The sequence below is a fragment of the Peromyscus leucopus genome, unplaced genomic scaffold (genome assembly GCF_004664715.2).
Source record: "Peromyscus leucopus breed LL Stock unplaced genomic scaffold, UCI_PerLeu_2.1 scaffold_31, whole genome shotgun sequence".
NCBI lineage: Eukaryota > Metazoa > Chordata > Mammalia > Rodentia > Cricetidae > Peromyscus > Peromyscus leucopus.
Genome location: NW_023505189.1, coordinates 92,674 through 112,000, shown reverse-complemented (window position 1 = coordinate 112,000; position 19,327 = coordinate 92,674). Strand labels below are relative to the sequence as shown.

The following is a 19,327-nucleotide window of genomic DNA, read 5'->3' as shown; positions in this document are numbered from 1 at the left end:
GGAAAACGCTGCCTCATTTATGGGACAGTAAGTAAACAGATATCTATGTTTTAAATTAAAAACTGAGCAATAGCTCTGCCAGGAACACTTACACTAGTAGTCATCAAAACCCCAAATATCCAACTTCAAGACTGGGAAGGTTTTACCTTGAAGTGATTTTTAAAAATATAATATTTGATAGCATAAAAGTATGCACAATGATAATACAACAAAACAAGGATATTTTTGATCCTGAAAACAGATATATGGCCCGTGGGAAAAATCTGAGATTGAGAAGTTGTAAAGTATTCTGAAGTGGTGTGTGTGTGTGTGTGTGTGTGTGTGTGTGTGTGTGTGTGTGTGTGTGTGTGTGTGTGTGTGTGTGTGTGTGTGTGTGTGTGTGTAGTGTTCATGTTCTGGATCAATTTCATTTTAGTCAGCAATGTTACATCACCCAAATTTAATTACTGACTGAAAATATACACATGTGAATATTTGCACACATACACAAATTTAATCTGCCTTCTCTCACTTGAGAACAACAGAGACAGACCATCACTCATGGCCACAATGAGTAAACTTGGTCAATTACAAATCTTTGGTTTGGGTTGAGTGATCATTTCTGTAGTGTTATGTGCTGTGGGAAATGATTGCCTGCTTTCTTCTTTTTCCATAACTCAGCTATTTGTACGAAGTTGGCAGAAGACATCCTTACTTCTATGGCCCAGAGCTCCTTTACTATGCTGAGAAGTACAATGCCATCATGACTGAGTGCTGTGCAGAAGCTGACAAAGCTGCCTGCTTGACACCAAAGGTGACCCTTGGGGAGATGGGGACAGAACTGCTCTGTATACCAAACCCAGAGATTTGACCGTCTTACGGTTGACTTAGGAAATCTGAATCTCTGAATGAGACTTCTCTATGTCATTAGAAAACCTTCTTCCCTCTTACGTTACCAATGGCTTTTAGTCCTAATACCTTTCTTCCTTCTGAGATTTAGCAGTGATGGTCTAGAGAGGGAATTCTTGGATGCGTGTTTACTTGTCTTCCCACTCTTTATGGTGGTGACTTCTGGAGTGTAATAGCGTTTGTCACACTGGACAGCAAGGGCTAGTTCTTTTTTTTTTTCCTTTTTATTTTTTAGTCCTTCCTTGAGGCATTTTAATGGAGATAAAATTCAAAGCAGTGCTTTTTACTGAGGATAGATGTTGGAGTCCATTCCTTTCTTCCATCAATATTTATTATGTGAATCATTTGTTTTTTTTTAGGTACTTACTCATTTTATGAAAGGTGATGAAATAGGGACTTAGATGAATTAGTCACACAATTAAAAAGTCACTACAGGTATATATATATATATATATATATATATATATATATATATATATTCCCTGGTACATATCAGGACCTTGCCCCTGGAAATATCTCTATACTGCTTTTAAGTATCTAGAATCCTCCACTATGACCAGACTGATTTTTGTTCCCTTAGGTATCAAAATAATCATATGTCAAAAGGAGTACTTGTGAATTCAGGTGTAAATTATTTTTTAAATTTTTTATTTGGATGGAAGGTGCAACTCAGTAGCAGAGCCCTTGCCTAACACACACAAGGTCCTGATTTCAACTCCCCACCCAAACAAGTTATTTTGACATAGCATGTCTGAAGTTTTGAAGGTGTGTGTGTGTGTGTGCGCGCGTGCAAGTGTGTTTGTGTGTGTAGAAATTGCCTTTTCCAAATTTTTTCAACTGGATTTCTTTTTGTAGCTTGATGCTCTGAAGGAGAAAGCGTTGTCTTCATCTGTCCAGCAGAGACTTAAGTGCTCCAGTATTCAGAAATATGGAGAGCGAGCTTTCAAAGCATGGTACATGTTTTTTATATCACAGTTCACATCTTGATAATGATAAATGTCCAATTTACAAGATTGTGCATTTATAACATACTTCACAAAAGGTTGATAGAGGTGAAATCAGAATAACCATAATAATTTGACAATTTTGTCTCAGTGTTTTTGTTTTAAATTGTCAAAGAACTTAGAAGGCTTGTTTTTTGTCTAACAGAAGACAGGTATTTAAATCCCATTTGTTTATCAAGACTAGGAATCTCATTTTAAAAGATTAAAAACATACAGTCGCAGTCAATGTAATTAATTTACTTAATTTATTTCCCCTCAATCAGAAATTGACTGTTTAATGTCTGCATAATAGAATTCAGCCATTAACCAAGTTGGAGTTATTACTTTGACTTTTCTTACAACTCCAATTCTGTCCCTAATCTCATGTGTTTGCTCCACCCTCTCTTGCTTTTATGTTATGTAGCTGAGTCTGGGAGCATCCTTTAATATATAAGTCAAGAAAAATGTGCCTGCCCCTTTAGCACCTCTCCTGTTTGTCAATAATGAATCAACCCAACAGGAGAGAAAATGGAGATGACAGACACTGTGCATGTTCTCTAGAGACTGTCAGCAGGAATTGTCCTCACTAAGTTGTTCCTGCTATCCAAATTCTTAAAGCCAATCAGATCAATACATATAGCAACTCCAACATGAAACAACACACTGTTACATGGGCTATGGTTGGTTCTTGCAAATAAGTTTCTTTATCAGAGCTATAGAATTGAAAATTATTTTTGAAATAACGAATATCTTGGCTTTTTACATCTTGCCATAGAGCTTAGAGGCTGTCTGCTGGAACAGTTTCTTGGCAGAAGGATCCATGATAAAAACTCTCTAATTCTCTAGAAGTTCGAGAATTTTTTCCCTCCACAGACATTTAGAATTCAGAAAGGTATGTCTTAATTAAGACAAAAGATGATGAATCTTCATTTCCAGATAAGAAAACACTGTCATGTCATTATGTAATTTAACTTCATGGATCTTTTAATTTAGTGTGTTGTAACACTTTAAAATCTAAAGCCTACTTGTGGTCACATTGCTAAGATGTGACCAACCCAGAGACAGAAGCCAGGTGAGGACTCAAAACTTGATGCCCTCAGACAGCCACCCCTTTTAGGAATTCCTCTTTGATTTTAATTTTATGAGGCATTAGCTTCCCACACACCACCCACATTCTTTCAGTAGATAATTCTGCCAAAGGGAAATGTAACTATTAACTATTGTGTCAGAACTAGCATTGCAAGAAAGAGTGAATTTTTATAATTTTCTTCATTTCAGTTTTGAATTTCCTTGTTATAAATGGTATCTTTTCACTGCTTACAAACACAACATGATAATAATTCTTTGATGGGGAAATTTTCTTTTTAGGGCAGTTGCTCGTATGAGCCAGAAATTCCCCAACGCTGACTTCACAGAAATTAGCAAATTGGCAACAGACCTTACCAAAATCACCCAGGAGTGCTGCCATGGCGACCTGCTTGAATGCGCAGACGACAGGGTAAAGAGTTGTTGCATGCTCACAGTCACTGAGTGGATGTGTTTGCCTGCATCGGTGAACACTGATGGTGGTTGACATGGTCTCTGGGCTCTCCTTTATTCCACCAAGTTTCCTTGTTTTGTGGCACTTTCCAGTAACAAACAAACAAACAAACAAAAAAACAGAACAAAACAGAACAGTTTTCTGAATTGTTACATGACCCAAAACTCCTCTGTTCAGCCACATTCTGAGGAGGCTTAAAGGGAAAGAGAACAGTTACAAATGTAGATTTCTAAGATGTTTTGGGGAGAGAAGCAGGGCTGGAGACCCCACAGATTGGAGAGGCTTTTAAAGAATGACGCCCTAATACCTCCATAGTCTTTCCCCTAATTAACTGTGTGTGAAGTACATAAATATTTGCTGTGACCTCACTTTCTCCAAAGTTGTACTATTATCTCTTTCATTTCCCCCTTAAAAAGATTAAAAATATAACCAAATCTTCTTCTGCTATGATAACCCTGGAAAACTTAAGATTGATATGTTATGTATGTAAGCAGGGCCCGTAATCCTGCTCATTACTCATTATTTAATTATGCCTCATATTTTAACAAGTTATTTAGTTTTAAAATATGTACCTTGATTTTGGGAGAATACTTGGAAAAATAGCACTAAATTTTGTGGAAAAAAACAACCTGAAGTCTCTCAGTCATAGAAACATAAAGTTAATAAACCATCAAAGCTAATCAATTTAAATAAATAAATAAACAACTTGTTCCTGAACAGTCTCTCTTGAATCTTTGAGTCACAGCATCTTGAGTCTGCAGGCTCTGAAGCACTGTGTGGGTGGGAATGTGTTGCAGAAGCCACTTTGGTTGTGTATGGTCTAGAGCAGGATGAATATGATTTACCCAGGTAACAAAGGTGTACAGAAAAAATGTAGCAAAGATAACTTCTCTAAACATTTATTTTTCTTTCTCACAGGCTGAGCTTGCCAAGTACATGTGTGAAAACCAAGCATCTATCTCTAGCAAACTGCAGGCTTGCTGTGACAAACCAGTGTTGCAGAAATCCACTGCCTTGCTGAGGTGGAGAATGATGACATGCCTACTGATCTGCCTTCATTGGCTGCTGATTTTGTTGAGGATAGCGAAGTGTGCAAGAACTATGCTGAGGCCAAAGACATCTTCCTGGGCAAGTGAGTATTTGCCTTTCCTTTCATAGATTTTGTTTTGTTTTTGAGACAGGGTCTCACTGTGCTTGTAGCTCTGACTCTCCTGGAACTCACTATGTAGACCAGGCTAGACTCCCAAGTGATGGATTAAAAGCATGTGCCAAGATGCCCAGGTCCTTTCATAGTTTTGGCAGAGTTGAATAAATTAGGAAGCTACATCAAGCTTTCTTTGGAGTTACCATGACTTCTGTGGCTCCCAGGAAATTTGTTCACCCTTGTCATTCTCAGCCTTTAAAATTTACCTGAAAAGTATGTTAAGTAATTTAAAATATTGTTATGAAATCATCCATGCATTTAGCATAAACTCAATGCTCCTTACTTCACAGGGATATTTCTGGAAGTCTTTAGAAATATTCCATGAGTATATAAATTGTATTTATCACTTAATAATTCTTATAAGCATATTTCTTATCTAATGCATTTGAACATATTATGTATTATTTACTATCTCCTTACCTGTCCACCTATATCTATCTATCTGTGTAATTACAGGAAGGATATCTATCATCTATCTATCTATCTATCTATCTATCTATCTATCTATCTATCTATCATCTATCTAAACTAGTGTCATATGGATATTTATGTATATAAAACACAAACATATACATATAAACATCAATATGATACTAGCTATTTAATATTTGTTTGAAAAGACCAGAATGTCTCAGTGTAGCGAGACAGGATACAATTAATAACAAATGACTTATGTTTCCAGTAACTGCTAGAATTAATTATATAATTTTATTATTAGATTATGATTGTACCCTATGCACTAGATAGTACTTAATAAAAGATTTTACTTAAATGTAGAAGAAAAAGGAACTTTCAGCATTGTCTCTATTTACCCATTTGCTGACGTACTTTGTAGACATAATTCAAAACAAACTAGATATACAGTAAAAATAACTATGAATCAAGCATTTAATATGCATCAGTCTCTGTGTGCTTTGACAGAGTGTGCCATGTATTTATCCCAACCTACCTTGTATGAGAGATGCTATCCTTCTTTCCCTTCTATATGGAGGAGGTTAATGCACTGATAGTGTTAATAAGTTGCCCCTGCAGAACAGTAAAATACATTGTGGTGGGAAAGCTGAACCTGGGAAGAGTTATATCTGGTCCCAAGTTCTTGCTGCTCAGTGTCCTGCATTGGAACTCATTCCATTGCAGGACACCTGGAATGTGAATCACTATTGAGATTACTTGTGTGAGTCTATTATTTGCTCATCTATTTAACTCTCTATGTTCATCTTCATTAGGTTTTTGAATGAATATTCAAGGCAGCACCCTGACTACTCTGTTGCCTTGTTGCTGAGAATCGCTAAGAAATATGAAGCCACACTGGAAAAGTGCTGTGCTGAAGCTGATCCTGCTGCATGCTACGGCAAAGTGGTAGGTTTCCATAGGCCAAGAGCACAGCAGCTCCTGGCAGCACTTCCTGTAAGGAGAAAGGAAGTGATGGACTAATGAGAATTGACATATGGGTCAATTCAGATATTCTCTTGAAATGTAGGCAAGCCTGAGCTCTTAAAGTTATTAATCATTATAGGATAAACACCGATAAAAATATAAGGAAACCCTGAATACTCACTCTAGAAAGGGAAGATTTGAAGAAAGGAAGGAATCTTTACTTGCACAAAATCATTATCATAGTTTTTTCCCTTTTTATACTCTTGAGAATAATACAGAGTTAATTCAAATGCCAACTAAAATACATATTTAACTTAGATTTAAAGACAGTTAACCGATTCTCCAAATTGTCAACTATTAGCAATAATATTTTATGAGAAGTTAGGCTTGCAAGTTTCTTGTGGAGGATATAAGTGTTTCTGTCAACACACACTGGTTTCTGACTTATTTGGGCCAGAAGAGAATAATATTTTACAAAGAAGCTGCTGAATTCCAGGCATCCCTCTGTGACTGAGTCTGGAAGAGACTTTCTCATCTCAGAGACCTCAAGATCCAATTAGAGAAATTGCCTGAAAATGATGGCCCTGTCCTTTGAAGGTCTGCTGTTCACTAGTGTGATTTTAATTTCACCCACTTAGTTGGTAACAGAACTAGTTAAGTATATGTAACGCCCCTGTAGAGGGGATCCGTCTGAAGCTTAGACATTGGAAGAAATGTTGAACAAGAAAACAAGTCAGGTGACCTGGTTCAAACATAGCCATTCAATTCCAGAGCCTGAAGATTCTTATTGACTTGCACCAAGTAACCTTGCAAATAAAAAGAACAATTTAAATGTAATATGACAGACACGACAGGGAAGATCTCCTGAAGTGTCTTTGGACAGAAGTAAAGGAGAAATGCAAGTAACCTTCTTTGGGCTCTCAGGAAGGATGCTATAAACACATCTCGTTATGTTGCAGCTTGATGAATTTAAGCCTCTTGTAGAAGAGCCTAAGAACTTAGTCAAAGCTAACTGTGAACTTTTTGAGAAAGTTGGCGAGTACGGATTCCAAAATGCGTGAGTAGTTTTTCAGCTATTTTTTTCCTTGGTCAATTTGTAATTATTTAAAACAATGTTTAGGCCACCCAGTATATGGTGTTAGTAATAAAAACATATTATTGATAATCCTTATGTATCAAAAATTCTGAAGAGTAGATAACTTCCTTTATAGGAGAGGACTATATCTCTGTATAATATAAAACACTGGTCTCTTGGGAGTATACAGTTTTGAGGGCTCATAGGAAATCTTGATACCTTGTAACTGGGAGTATCCTTCGAAGGTAGGTAGAGTTTATGAGCAAACTGTAGAATGATATTTGGTAGAACAAGAAGTAGAATGTTTTGGACAGCAGAAGCTCAAGAATTGATAGAAATGCTGAACACAAAAATATAACAAAAGATTCAGATAACATTCAAATGATACATGAATAAGGGCTCCCAATTTTGATAGTCATGTGTGACATTGTATTCCTATGGAATTTCATTCCTAGAAGAGATAGAGACTGAATGCCCTGCTGGAGTAATGTCCCAGTTCCATAGAACCTTATCTATGGAGGTAAAGTGAAGACACATTATTCCTTATTCAGGTCATTTACATTTTTAGCATTCTTCTAATTCTAGCCTTTGGAGTTGACATGATTTCTTCACTTGAGTAGATTACAGTCATACACTGACTTTTATTATTATGGTGCATTGTTAAATACTAGATGTTATTAGATGCTAGATAATGTGTGAGGCAGTCACATTAGTTCCTTTGGTTTAATACTTGTGCTGTCTTTATTAAACCAGCCATCTTTTAAAGTTTATCATAGTGTTGATATGTGTAAGTTTGTGATAGAATTTATTTCAAGCAGCACCATGTACATTAATACTGTTAGACTAGAGAAATGTAACTCACTTCCTTATGACTATAGTACAGATCTAAGACTAAGATTATATGCTCCAGCGAATTTTCATGGCCACTTAGCTAATTCCTCAGGACAATATCTTCCTCTAATACTATGCTATCATCCTGGAAGTGAAGAACTTTGGTTCATGTGTAAAAACTATCTCAGTTGACTTGGGGTAAATTTTCTCTTGTTGAAATATTTTACACCAGACCAGTTTCCTGCCTGGATGGAACCATATAAGTTATTTTTTTTTTTATAACAGGCTCCTAGTTCGTTACACCCAGAAAGCACCTCAGGTGTCAACTCCAACTCTTGTGGAAGCTGCAAGAAGCCTAGGAAAAGTGGGCAGCAAGTGCTGTGTGCTTCCTCAAGAAAAGAGACTGCCCTGCGTGGAGGACTATGTGAGTCTTTTAAACTATGATAAAGTTAGCAGTGCTGGGTTTTTGTCTTCAGACTTTGACAAATCTAACTTTTAGGAGCAAGGGTGTGCTAATATGTTCATGTGTATATGGTAGCTGGGACATGGGCACCTATATTTAACTGAAAGATAATTTTTGTAAGTCATATGTTTGGTTTCAAAGATAAATAAATCACTATGGCAATCAAGGCTGAATTCACAGCTATTAATTCAATATGGCAATTCTTTTAGTGCATCAGAAAGTAAGTGTCTGTGATCTAGTGACTGTTCTGCTCTTCTGCCTGCCTGTTCCTTAGCTGTCTGCAATCCTGAACCGTGTATGTGTGCTGCATGAGAAGACCCAGTGAGTGAGCAGGTCACCAAGTGCTGTACTGGATCTGTGGTGGAAAGGCGGCCATGCTTCTCTGCTCTGCCTGTTGATGAAACATATGTCCCAAGGAATTTAAAGCTGAGACCTTCACCTTCCATGCTGATATATGCACACTTCCAGAGAAGGAGAAGCAGATGAAGAAACAAACGTGAGCCATATTTTCTTATTGCAGAGGTCTACATGTAGTGTAGACAGTGAGAACCATCAATTGGATAATTTTTTTTGATGCAGTGATTATATACCTTAGAGAGAATTGTTTAGATGTTGGCATTATTGAGTTGAAAGAGTGTCAACTTTTTCCTATGTGAAAAAAACATATTAAAATCTTTCATATGCATTATATTTAATACTGTGCATAAAAACCACAGAAAATGTAATTCCAGTCGAGGCACAGTAGAAAATGCTAAACAGCTAATTGGTGAATTTTTATAGATATAAAATTGGACATAGATATAATAGGAGAATTTTTTCAAAGTATGAATAATTATCTGTAATTGTTCCATGATGAATCCAAGACAAGAAAAGGCCAGAAGTTGATTTCTGAGAATAGGAAAAGAAACAGCTGGAAATATACATAGGAGGGTGGACTCCTCTGTGATCTCGGGAGAGGTTCTAACATCATGAAATGTAGCAAGAGATTGTCATCATCTTTGGGGACCTGTGATGGTGGTCCAGACCGTGTTACAAAACTCATCCCCACACAACTGTTTTACTTCGGTACTGTTTGCTCTACAAATATCAACGACAGAGACCCAGCAGGCTCTTCTTGCCTGGCTTGTTTAAATTCTTATCCCCATTATTACCTTCAAATGGGGCAGATGTTAGAGAGTCATAGTCTGTATATTAAGTGCAATGAGAGAAGTTTTTCAGGAAATTTCAGGAAACTACATAAAACCCAGAGTGACTTGCACTGATTATCCATCTGATCCAGTCCTTATTTTTAATACATAACTGTGGTAATAGTACACTTATTACCCTCATACACAGTCAAGAATATTAAGGTTGGCAATGGCATGCTTGGTCCTGGAAGCCAAAGTCACTTGGCTCTAAGATATGTCATCTTGAACTGGGGCCTCACATCTTGCTGTCTTGGTTTTCTGCATGGGAGTCAACATTTCCTTGCTCTTCCTGCCTTCTGTCCTAACGCAGGGCACTTGCTGAGCTGGTGAAGCACAAACCCAAGGCTACAGATGAGCAGTTGAAGACCGTGATGGGCGATTTTTGCAGCTTTCTTGGATAAGTGCTGCAAGGCTGACGACAAGGAGGCCTGCTTCTCTGAAGAGGTAACAGAGCTTTTTACACTGTGATATGTTCAGTTTCTGTTTGTGTGCATTTGGTCAGGTTGAGGCTGAGACACTCATATGCTGAATAATGTGATCAATCTAGATCGTGTTCACTACAGAACTGTAATACAACCTGACTTACATAGTTCTTAATTTTTATGTCCTACCACACTGTAGCATATAAAATGTTTATAAAGGCCATTCAGTTCCAAATTTATGACACTTAAGAACATAGAAATATTTGTAAAGCCCAGGATCATTAACTCATTTAAACTTGTCTTGAAATGTTACGTTTTGAATTGACTAATTTCACATGAGAGGAGAACATTTACAGTTACATGTCTGAATCATTTCACATTTCCCCCCAAGCCCTAACAAGAGTTTACTTTAGTCCTTTGGATACAACAGATATTGGCGAGCTTTGTTTTAAGAGTTCTAGGACAACTGTAGTTAAGTGATACAAGACATGTGAATTTACTTTGTTAACACTGATAACTGTGGAGGTGCAAATTCTAATAGTCTTTCTAATATTTTTCTAATGTCTATCATTTTTTTGTGTGTGTTCAGGGCCCAAAACTTGTTGCTGCAAGCCAAGCTGCCTTAGCCTAAACACATCACAACCACAAGCATCTCGGGTAAGTGTATTTGGGATTTTTTTTTAAAAGTAATCATACTCATTTTTCCTAAAATGGCTAAGATTTGCTGACCATTGGGCAAGAGTCATGTAGACTAGCACCTGCCACCACTCTTAGGTCCTCACGTTTGTTCACTGATTTGGGTTCCATATGCAGATAAGAAAATGAATACATAAAGATCTAGATCAATGCAATTTACCCAAGGGGCAGCCAAACTAGGGAGAGAAGGAGCCAAACTTCAGAATTCACTCCAGAGCTGAGGACTTAATCATGACTCTGTTATGACTTACATGATGCACTACATGGAGTCACACATGTTAGTCCAGTCAAGGGTAGTCTAAGAATAAAAGTGAAGCTATATGAAAGAACATTTTTTTTTAAAAAGTCAAAACAGTTGTGTATTGTTGATTCTACAGAGTTTGGGCCAATACTTCTGTAAATTCATTTCACTGGAAGATTCGATGGGGCTGTCTTATGGGAGTTCCTGTTTCATAATAAATGATCTCCTTCCGAATATCTGATGTGTCACACGCCAAGCTTTGACAGAATTTATATTCCTATTTCAAAACAGCTTCCTTTGAAAATGTAGATAATTAAACATAGCTATGTTGATCAATTTTGTTTGAAATATTTTGGAAGGAATTTAAAAAACAGACCAACAATGGAATAAGATAACAAACGAAAATTGTTTCTCCATATGAAAAACACATACTTATTGTGTATTCAAGCAAAGAACCTACAGATACAGGGTTATTTCAAAATTATTTCCATTTTAGAAGGAAAAGGAAATTTTGTTGCATTCTGAGAAGACAGCTTTCATTTTTAATAAATTAGGGAATAAGTAGGTTTTGAGAAATGGTGAGACTTCTGACCTGACACTTGAGGGCCCTGATGGGACCAGTGAGGAAGAGCAGGTGTCAGAACAGGCAACAGTGTATCATCTGTCCCTGAGTGAGGGAGTTAAGTCTAGGTCATGCTTTGGCTGTCTACACTGGTGAAAATTGCAACAAAAATATAAGAGATTCAATATTTCTAAAAAATAGACTTGGAAAACATATTCCATTTTGAAAAGAGCACTTACATTTCCCTTTCTGTTTTTCAGTCTACCCTGAGAAAAAAGAGAGACATGAAGACTCAAGCCTTATTCATCTTTTCTGTTGGTGTGAAATCAACATCCTAAGGAACAGAAATTTCTTTAAACATTTGACTTCTTTTCTCTGTACTGCAATTAATAAAAAATGAAAAGAATCTACTCTGTTGTTCACGACTGTATTTTCCAAAGGCATGCTCCCTCTGACAGGCTCTGGGAAGCACTCAGGTGCTCTTCATCTCCACAGCCTTGTAGGCTTCGGGAAGCACTCAGTTTTCTCTCTTCTTTTCTTCAGCAGAGAATATAGCTCCTTATGGGAAACCTGATGAAAATAAGTATCAATATTCTCCTGAGTTGTGGGCAGTGAACATATAAACTAATTTCAACATTATGAGAGTTCTGAATGAGAGTAAAAGCTTATGAACCATGGCTTTCCTTTGTCAGTGGGACTTTAAGAATGAGTTGGGGACAAAGGGGACGGGAATGGCTTTAAGAGTGGCTTGTTGAACTGATAAAGTAAGTGATCAAAAAATTTACTGCAGTTGAGATGATAGCATAAAGTCTCAAGAAGCAATGTTGGAAGAGGGGACTGGGTGATCTGGAGGGATGCTGACGGACATTGGATTGAGGAAGAGGTGACTGGGTGACTGGAGGGGTGCTGAAGGACACTGGATTGATGAAGAGAGGACTGGGTGATTGGAGGGATGCTGAAGGACACTGGATTGAGGAAGAGGGGACTGGGTGATTGGAGGGATGCTGAAGGACATTGGATTGAGGAAGGACTGGGTGATTGGAGGGTGCTGAACACTGGATTGATGAAGCAAAAGAGTTGGGTGGTGAAAGAGTTGTATAAAAATTTAGAAGTTACTTTCGATGCTAGATTCTTTTCTCTGTTCTAGGGGGCGATTGTTCATATATACTCTGGTCTATGAATTTTGTAGACTTAACCCAAGCATTGTCTATGAATTACAAACATAGTCATTTACAGCCATATGAAATTTTTATTTTATATCCTTGGTTTCAAATTGTGCCTATTATTCTACAACTGGCTCTTAGTGATCCTTTATAGTTTCATTTAAAGCATGATACTTGAAAAGATGAGGAGACCCATGTAAAGAAAGGTCCTTTTCAATCCTCTTATACGCCACACTCCCCTCTCTCTCAACCTGTGCTTTGGCTTCCTGATGAAAGTATCCAAGACAGGAGAAAGACTGGAAGGATAGAGTGAAGATTGGGACCTGGTGTGGTGGAAACCAGGAAGTATAGTAGACTATTTTGAGTAAGAAGTTGCTATTCAACTGGACCAATAGGGGCCAGTCTAGATGCACTGTCTGGAAGACACTGCCTCAGTAATCACTCCTAGATACCAAAGGGGAACTTCACACTTAGAGAGACTTGTGCTCCACAGTGCACTCTTCCCTGAGCCTCCACTTCTCCTGCTTCCCATAGAGTCAACATCTGAAACTAACGAGCTCAGGTCAGCTCTGGTTTTGCAAGGTCAGCCTTTGGGGATAATTCCCATCTGTCTATCATCTAGCTGTTTGTCTCTGTATTTTGCTTCATGATTCAGAAGGCTGGGCTACCAGAATATTGCAGGCCCACTGGTGTGTGTGTGTGTGTGTGTGTGTGTGTGTGTGTGTGTGTGTGTGTGTGTGTGTCCCCATGTGTGTTTGTATATGTGCATGTATATGTAAAGTTGATCTCATAACACACTGGAGACATGATATGATGTCAATATGATTTAATACTGGGATGTTAGTTTAATTACTTATTTCTTTAAAGGTGCGTTTGCCAAGTATCTTCCCTGTGAAGTTATTACTTTTACCTTTACATAGTCTTTTTGGGGAAGCAAACCATTATACAGCTCACCCACAAAAATGAGGCATGAAAGGTATTAAACTTCTGGAAGAGGGACATCTACATGCCTCAGTAGAATTCCCCAGGAAGACAAATTTACTTCACAGTTATTCAATTATTTTATACCAAAATGAACACAATATTCTTTCTGGATTTGGGCAATAATGCAGTTATATATTTTTATTACTCAAATTATCACAGCTTTGGATGTTTGGCCTCCTTTCAGGTGTGCTATTGTATCCCTTTCAGGTGTCTGCATTGTGGTGATATTTTATGTATGCTCTAACAAATAAAGCTTTCCCAAACATCAGAGGGCAAAACCAGCCACTAGTTACTCCTAGAGGCCAGTTTGTGGTGGCACACACCTTTAATCCAGCACTTGGGATCTTATGCCTTTGTTCCAGTACTTGGGAGGCACACATGCCCTTAATCCCAGCCCTAGGGAGAATGAGCAGAAAAAGTGATATGGCTGGATGGAGAAAGGAATATAAGCAGGAGGAGACAGGAACTCTTTTTGGCTTAAGAGTTGGTGAAGTGAGTGGTAGCTGTGGCTTGTTCCTTTGTCTCTCTGATCTTTTGGCATTTACCCTGATACCTGGCTCTGAGTTTTATTAAGACCAATTAGGATTAGTGATACACTGCATTTCTTCATTTTTAAGTATTTTTTTGCTTCCTGACATTACAAGTTGCTGCAGATTCTGTGTTTTCCATCTCAGTCCTTAGAGCAGCCGTTTCCAAGCTGCCCTGATTTCTTTCATTAAAGAACGGTATTGCAAAGATCTGAGAGGCTTTGTCCCTCACTAGTGAGGGCTCACTGTTTCTATGACTTTGTAGAGAATAGAGCCAAGAAACATTAAGTATATGGATACATATATGTGGATGTACACACATGTAATCTATCTTATCTATGTATCTATCTATGTATCTATCTATGTATCTATCTATGTATCTATCTATGTATCTATCTATGTATCTATCTATGTATCTATGTATCTATGTATCTATCTATCTATCTATCTATCTATCTATCTATCTATCTATCTATCATGTGTGTGCATATGAGTTCCACCTGATAACTCTAACTTCCATTTCAGAACCACAGGCTCATCCCAACTTCCCCTCTTGCTAATCCATAACTCCTCCTTTGATAGTGGGGATTTTCTTCCCACTATCTGCCCTCAATTTACATATTTGTTTCAATCCCAGGATATATGTTAAAGAGCTTCAGAATTATTGACTCATATTTCCATGAGAACTATTAACAACTAGAGTACAGTACTTACATGCAATTTCTTTTGTCTTTAACCTTACGGGTTTTAGTCAAAACATTGTTTTTCACAGTCATTTAGGCAAATTTTATTTTTTTTCTCTGTTCTCTTTAGTAAGGTGATGGTTGCTTTGGGTCAAATCACATTTACACTGGGTACAAGATGGATTTAAGCTCTGTCTCGACTGATTCTTTGGCTTATACTGCGCAGAAAGGGCCATCATGTCTCTTTTCTATATTTCAGCAAGAGAAGCCTCTTTTGATAGTATAAAATGGTGCAGAGAAGGAGGCAAATATCCTCTGCCCAGTTCACTCTCTGCTAACGTTACCTCGGGCATTCATTCCAATCTCTCCACCAACTCCATTTTAGTGGCCACAGGCGTCAGGGGTGATGTGGCTATCTCTTCCCAGGGCTTTGGAGCCTTCTGCTCTGCCACACTCCTAGACCTTTTTAATTGGCCCTGTCTTGTTTTTATCCTGTGTTTACGTTTTGTTTCCTCAAGCTGGTATTACCCTTGCAGGAATATAATCACTTCTCTCACCTAACAGTAGGCCTTGTAACTGTTCTTTCTTTTGTCTGTAAGAGTGGAGTGAGCAGCGACACTGAGCACAGTGCAGGAGTGCTACGACTGTGGACCAAGACTTTAGAAGGAAACAAGAATAGAAAGGGTATTGTTAGATGTTTATGTTAAAGAAATCTGAATAGTAAGAGACATGCACTATGGTTTTCATCAAAGACACATAACAGTAACATCTAATATAGTTAACAGAAAACAGAATTCATAGTGACATAATCAGTGGTATAGAATAAATAATGATGTTATGGACATAAATTAAATACATAATAAAAAGAATATAGTGGCAAGATGATTAATTTGTATCAATATAGATTCCTCAGAGCCCTTAAATCATCAGTCACAACATTATTATATTTTTCATGAGGTTGAAGATACAAAAATTGGCTAAGAATATGATGTATTTGACACTAAGAAGACAGCACAGTCATGTGTTATTTATTGATTATGGAGTCAAGGGCAGAGTATGTATATAATTGTGGCCTCACAAGATTAAAATGGCACTGAAAAATTCCTTTCACCTAGCAATGTAGCTGTCATAGTATCATGATATAATCACACAAACCAAAAACCACAGAATCCTGAATCATCCTTGACTTCCAAAACAGCAAATATAGTAAATTTAACTTATATGAATTTGAGTCATGCAAATTTGCTCTTTATGATAATAAGAATTAATTTTATCTTAAAAATGTGAAATAACAATAATTACCCCAAAGTAGATACATCAAAACCTTCATATTCATTAGTGACAAACCTAGTTCATCTTTCATATGGTTGTGTCACTGTTGCCTCAGTTGGTCTGATCCAGGATTATCCCGAATTGCATTTGTGATGTGAACACATAGATGAGCAATACTAAGAGATGAGAATAGTTCCATGGCACTGAAAAAAAGAGCATTAGCATTTTGAAGATGCCTATAAAAAGGAAGAATTATCTTCTGACTAATGAAAATTGATCATATTATTACATTTGATGATTAATGGGTAGGTGAGTAATAAACTTTTTTTCCATCTTATTTCATTCATGGAAATCTTGTTTAATTTCTTCAACTCTAGACTATAAACTTTAGACTGGCCAGCAGTTTAAATATTATATGCAAGTGATGTCTTGTTTCCATATTTGCTCTATATCTTTACTCAGTTACTTCTTTTTTCCTAAATATGTTAGACTGATTCCGTAAAAATTAGGTCTTAAGGATCTCAAGAGAGGAGCTGAATTAAGGAGCAGTATCACAAGGGCTGTATTGCTTGGATGTCATAAGTAGAGAACGAGTCCATTTCTATTTGAAGGAGGAGAAGTTCTCATTCATCCCAACTAGGGTGGCTGGGGTTGTGATTAAGAAGGACACAGTTGAGACTCAGGAATCACAAACTTTCTAGTGATTGAATCAGCACAAGATAAAGCTGTGGGACAAGGTTAGTCCAGGTCTTTGGAAAGCTGTAGAATATAAAGCTCAGAGTTTGGCTCCAACAGCCGTCAAGTAGAATGTGTTCCAAATTAAGATGCTTCTGCACTGTGGGGAATACAACCTCTTCTTTCTGTGTCTTCACACACACACAGAGAACAAGCAGCTGCTCAGATGTCCCTTGTCAGGAAGGCACTGTTCAGGGAATTTTTTTTCTGAATGACACGTTAACAATAAGCTGCCACTCAGCTTTGCAATTTGCCACATTTTGAGTGTACACATCAATTTCCATATTCTTGTGTGGCAACCTAATATTCAAGGTGATTGTAATTGTTAAGGCATTTGGAAAGTTATTAAAGCCACAGCGACTCTGTTCTTATGGATAGATTAGTGCTTTTGCTTTGCTTGTTTTTTGTTTGTTTTTGTTTTTGTTTTTTTTTCTGAGAACTGGTCTCACTATATGGCTCCGGTTGACCTCAAACTTGTGGCAATCCTCCTCTCTGAGCCTACTGAGTTCTGGGATGACAGGCATCTGCTGTCACAGCCAGCTTATAAGTATTCTCATAAAAGAGGTTAAGGGATGCTCCCAGTTCAGGATGTGTTTCCATCTCTTCTGCCATTTATGGTACCATGTTTGAATAATGGCTCTTCACCAGACATGAGTCAACAGGGACCACGCGATCTTGAACACCCAAGCCTCCAGAATAGAAAAACCATTTCTATTATTTACAAATGTCCCATCCAAGGCATTTGGTGAGATCGGAAAAAAAGGAAGACACCAGGGAAAAGGAGTACCAGCAGTGACTGGTACAAGGCCCAGCACTCTTGTGGTGTTTGTTACATCCTGTCATTGCTATAGTGGCTGAAGAGGTGGGCTCCATTTGAAAATGTTGTCACCAGACAAGTGCTTAGGAAGGAATTCTTCTGTACATGGTTCCAGATGTGGTGTTCCAGATGGGGCGTTCCCTCAAGCGGTTTATAGTTTGGCTGTGTGGACCAACTTCCTACTTTCAAGGACCCATACCCAGCCTGTCCAAAGCAGCCAACCTGGAGAAGGGCAAATGCTGCTGGTAGACTGTACATTTCTGTGAAACCGATTTTCAGTCGGCCCTCCATTGACATTGCTGTATCTCTGCTTGACCTATATTGATGTCTGAGTTGACCTTTATTGACCTTGGGCATATTTCTGTCCTTTTAAGTTTGACAGGTAGCTCAGTTACTCAATCTGCCTCTGAACTCTTTTACTTTGTTCCGGTGTGGAGGAAGAAAAACATATTTTCTCCTCTAAACACCAAAGATCCAAAGATAAAATGCCTTTGATGAAGAAAAACAGTCTTTTTTTTTTTCCATTTTGATTTTCTTTTGAGCAAAATATGTTGACAGACAATATGAACGGTGAAGCATTCTCCTTTACAGCAGGGTCTGTGTGAACTCAAACTAAACAAAATCGACTAAAACCAATGAAGGGGACAGATATGTGTCAGCTAGGAATAGATGTGAAGAGACAATGAAAAAACCCAGCTGAGAAGACATGGGGAGGCTTGTCTTGAGTCGTCTGGTGGTGTTTACACATCATCACAGTAGAAGTGTCTTTCCATGTTGACTCATGGTTCCTTAATACAGTCCTATGTTAGGGCTTCCCTGAAAAAACTATGGGGAGGGTCCTCATATGTTCAGGAAACATGCATAGGATAAGTAAAGAGAATTTAGCAGCATCAGAGAACAGGGAAGAAAATGTCAAGGCAAAGGTTGAGCTACTCTCTTAATCCTTGAGTTCTCAGAAATACGGAGAATATAATGGCCAATGGGTCTGTTTCTGCCCGCGGATAACATGAATATGGGATAACACAGATAACAAGAATATGTAACTAAATCTGCAGAGTAAGTATGGCTGTAGTGGCCTGGAATACTACTTAGAGTTGGAGTATGACTGCTTTGCTGGATTCATTTTAAAATCTGAAGGTGACAGCTACTGGCTTCCTCCCAAGATGCATCCACTTCTCATATATGTTCTGATGCCTGTGGAGACCTAGAGTTTACTTAAAGTAATAACAGTTCAGTATGTTCTGTTACCAAAAGAGTAGGAGAAGTGAGCTGTTCATTGGTGTTAATGAGTGAGTGAGGACCATGAGGGCATAAATCCTGACTACAATTTGATTCAGTTCATTTGATTTCTATTTTTAAAGATTATGTTTTTAAAGATCTGAAATACATTGTATTTCAGATGTGGTGCTAAGCACCATGGTAAATCCAAGAAGTTAATCATCAAGGAGGAGTCTGGTGGCTCACAAAAGACTATGGTTTAGGATTATGTATGACATTCCATAAGAAAACAATCTATAGACTGTTAGAAGTTGTCAGCCAGTGACCTTTTTTAATGAGAAAATATAGCTCTCTATAACTCACAGAATACTATGTGATCTATACCTTGAAGGGTGGTGATAGGTTATTATAAACATTGATGGGTAAGATACTAGAAGTGTAAGAACTATGTTTTCAGAA

At 37.7% G+C, this 19,327-nt stretch overlaps 1 protein-coding gene across 1 annotated transcript; it reads left to right on the top strand.

Moving 5' to 3' along the window:
• The first annotated feature begins 6 nt into the window (after window positions 1–6).
• LOC114705755 (albumin-like) lies at window positions 7–11,879 on the top strand. Its single transcript, XM_037201909.1, is given in 16 exon segments — window positions 7–27; window positions 661–793; window positions 1,744–1,841; window positions 3,240–3,369; window positions 4,330–4,417; window positions 4,420–4,543; window positions 5,842–5,974; window positions 6,952–7,049; window positions 8,184–8,322; window positions 8,636–8,675; window positions 8,678–8,767; window positions 8,770–8,857; window positions 9,859–9,928; window positions 9,930–9,992; window positions 10,560–10,627; window positions 11,730–11,879. Coding segments are annotated over 15 exon segments (1,344 nt in total). The 5' UTR covers window positions 7–19; the 3' UTR covers window positions 10,602–10,627; window positions 11,730–11,879.
• Window positions 11,880–19,327: the final 7,448 nt, after the last annotated feature.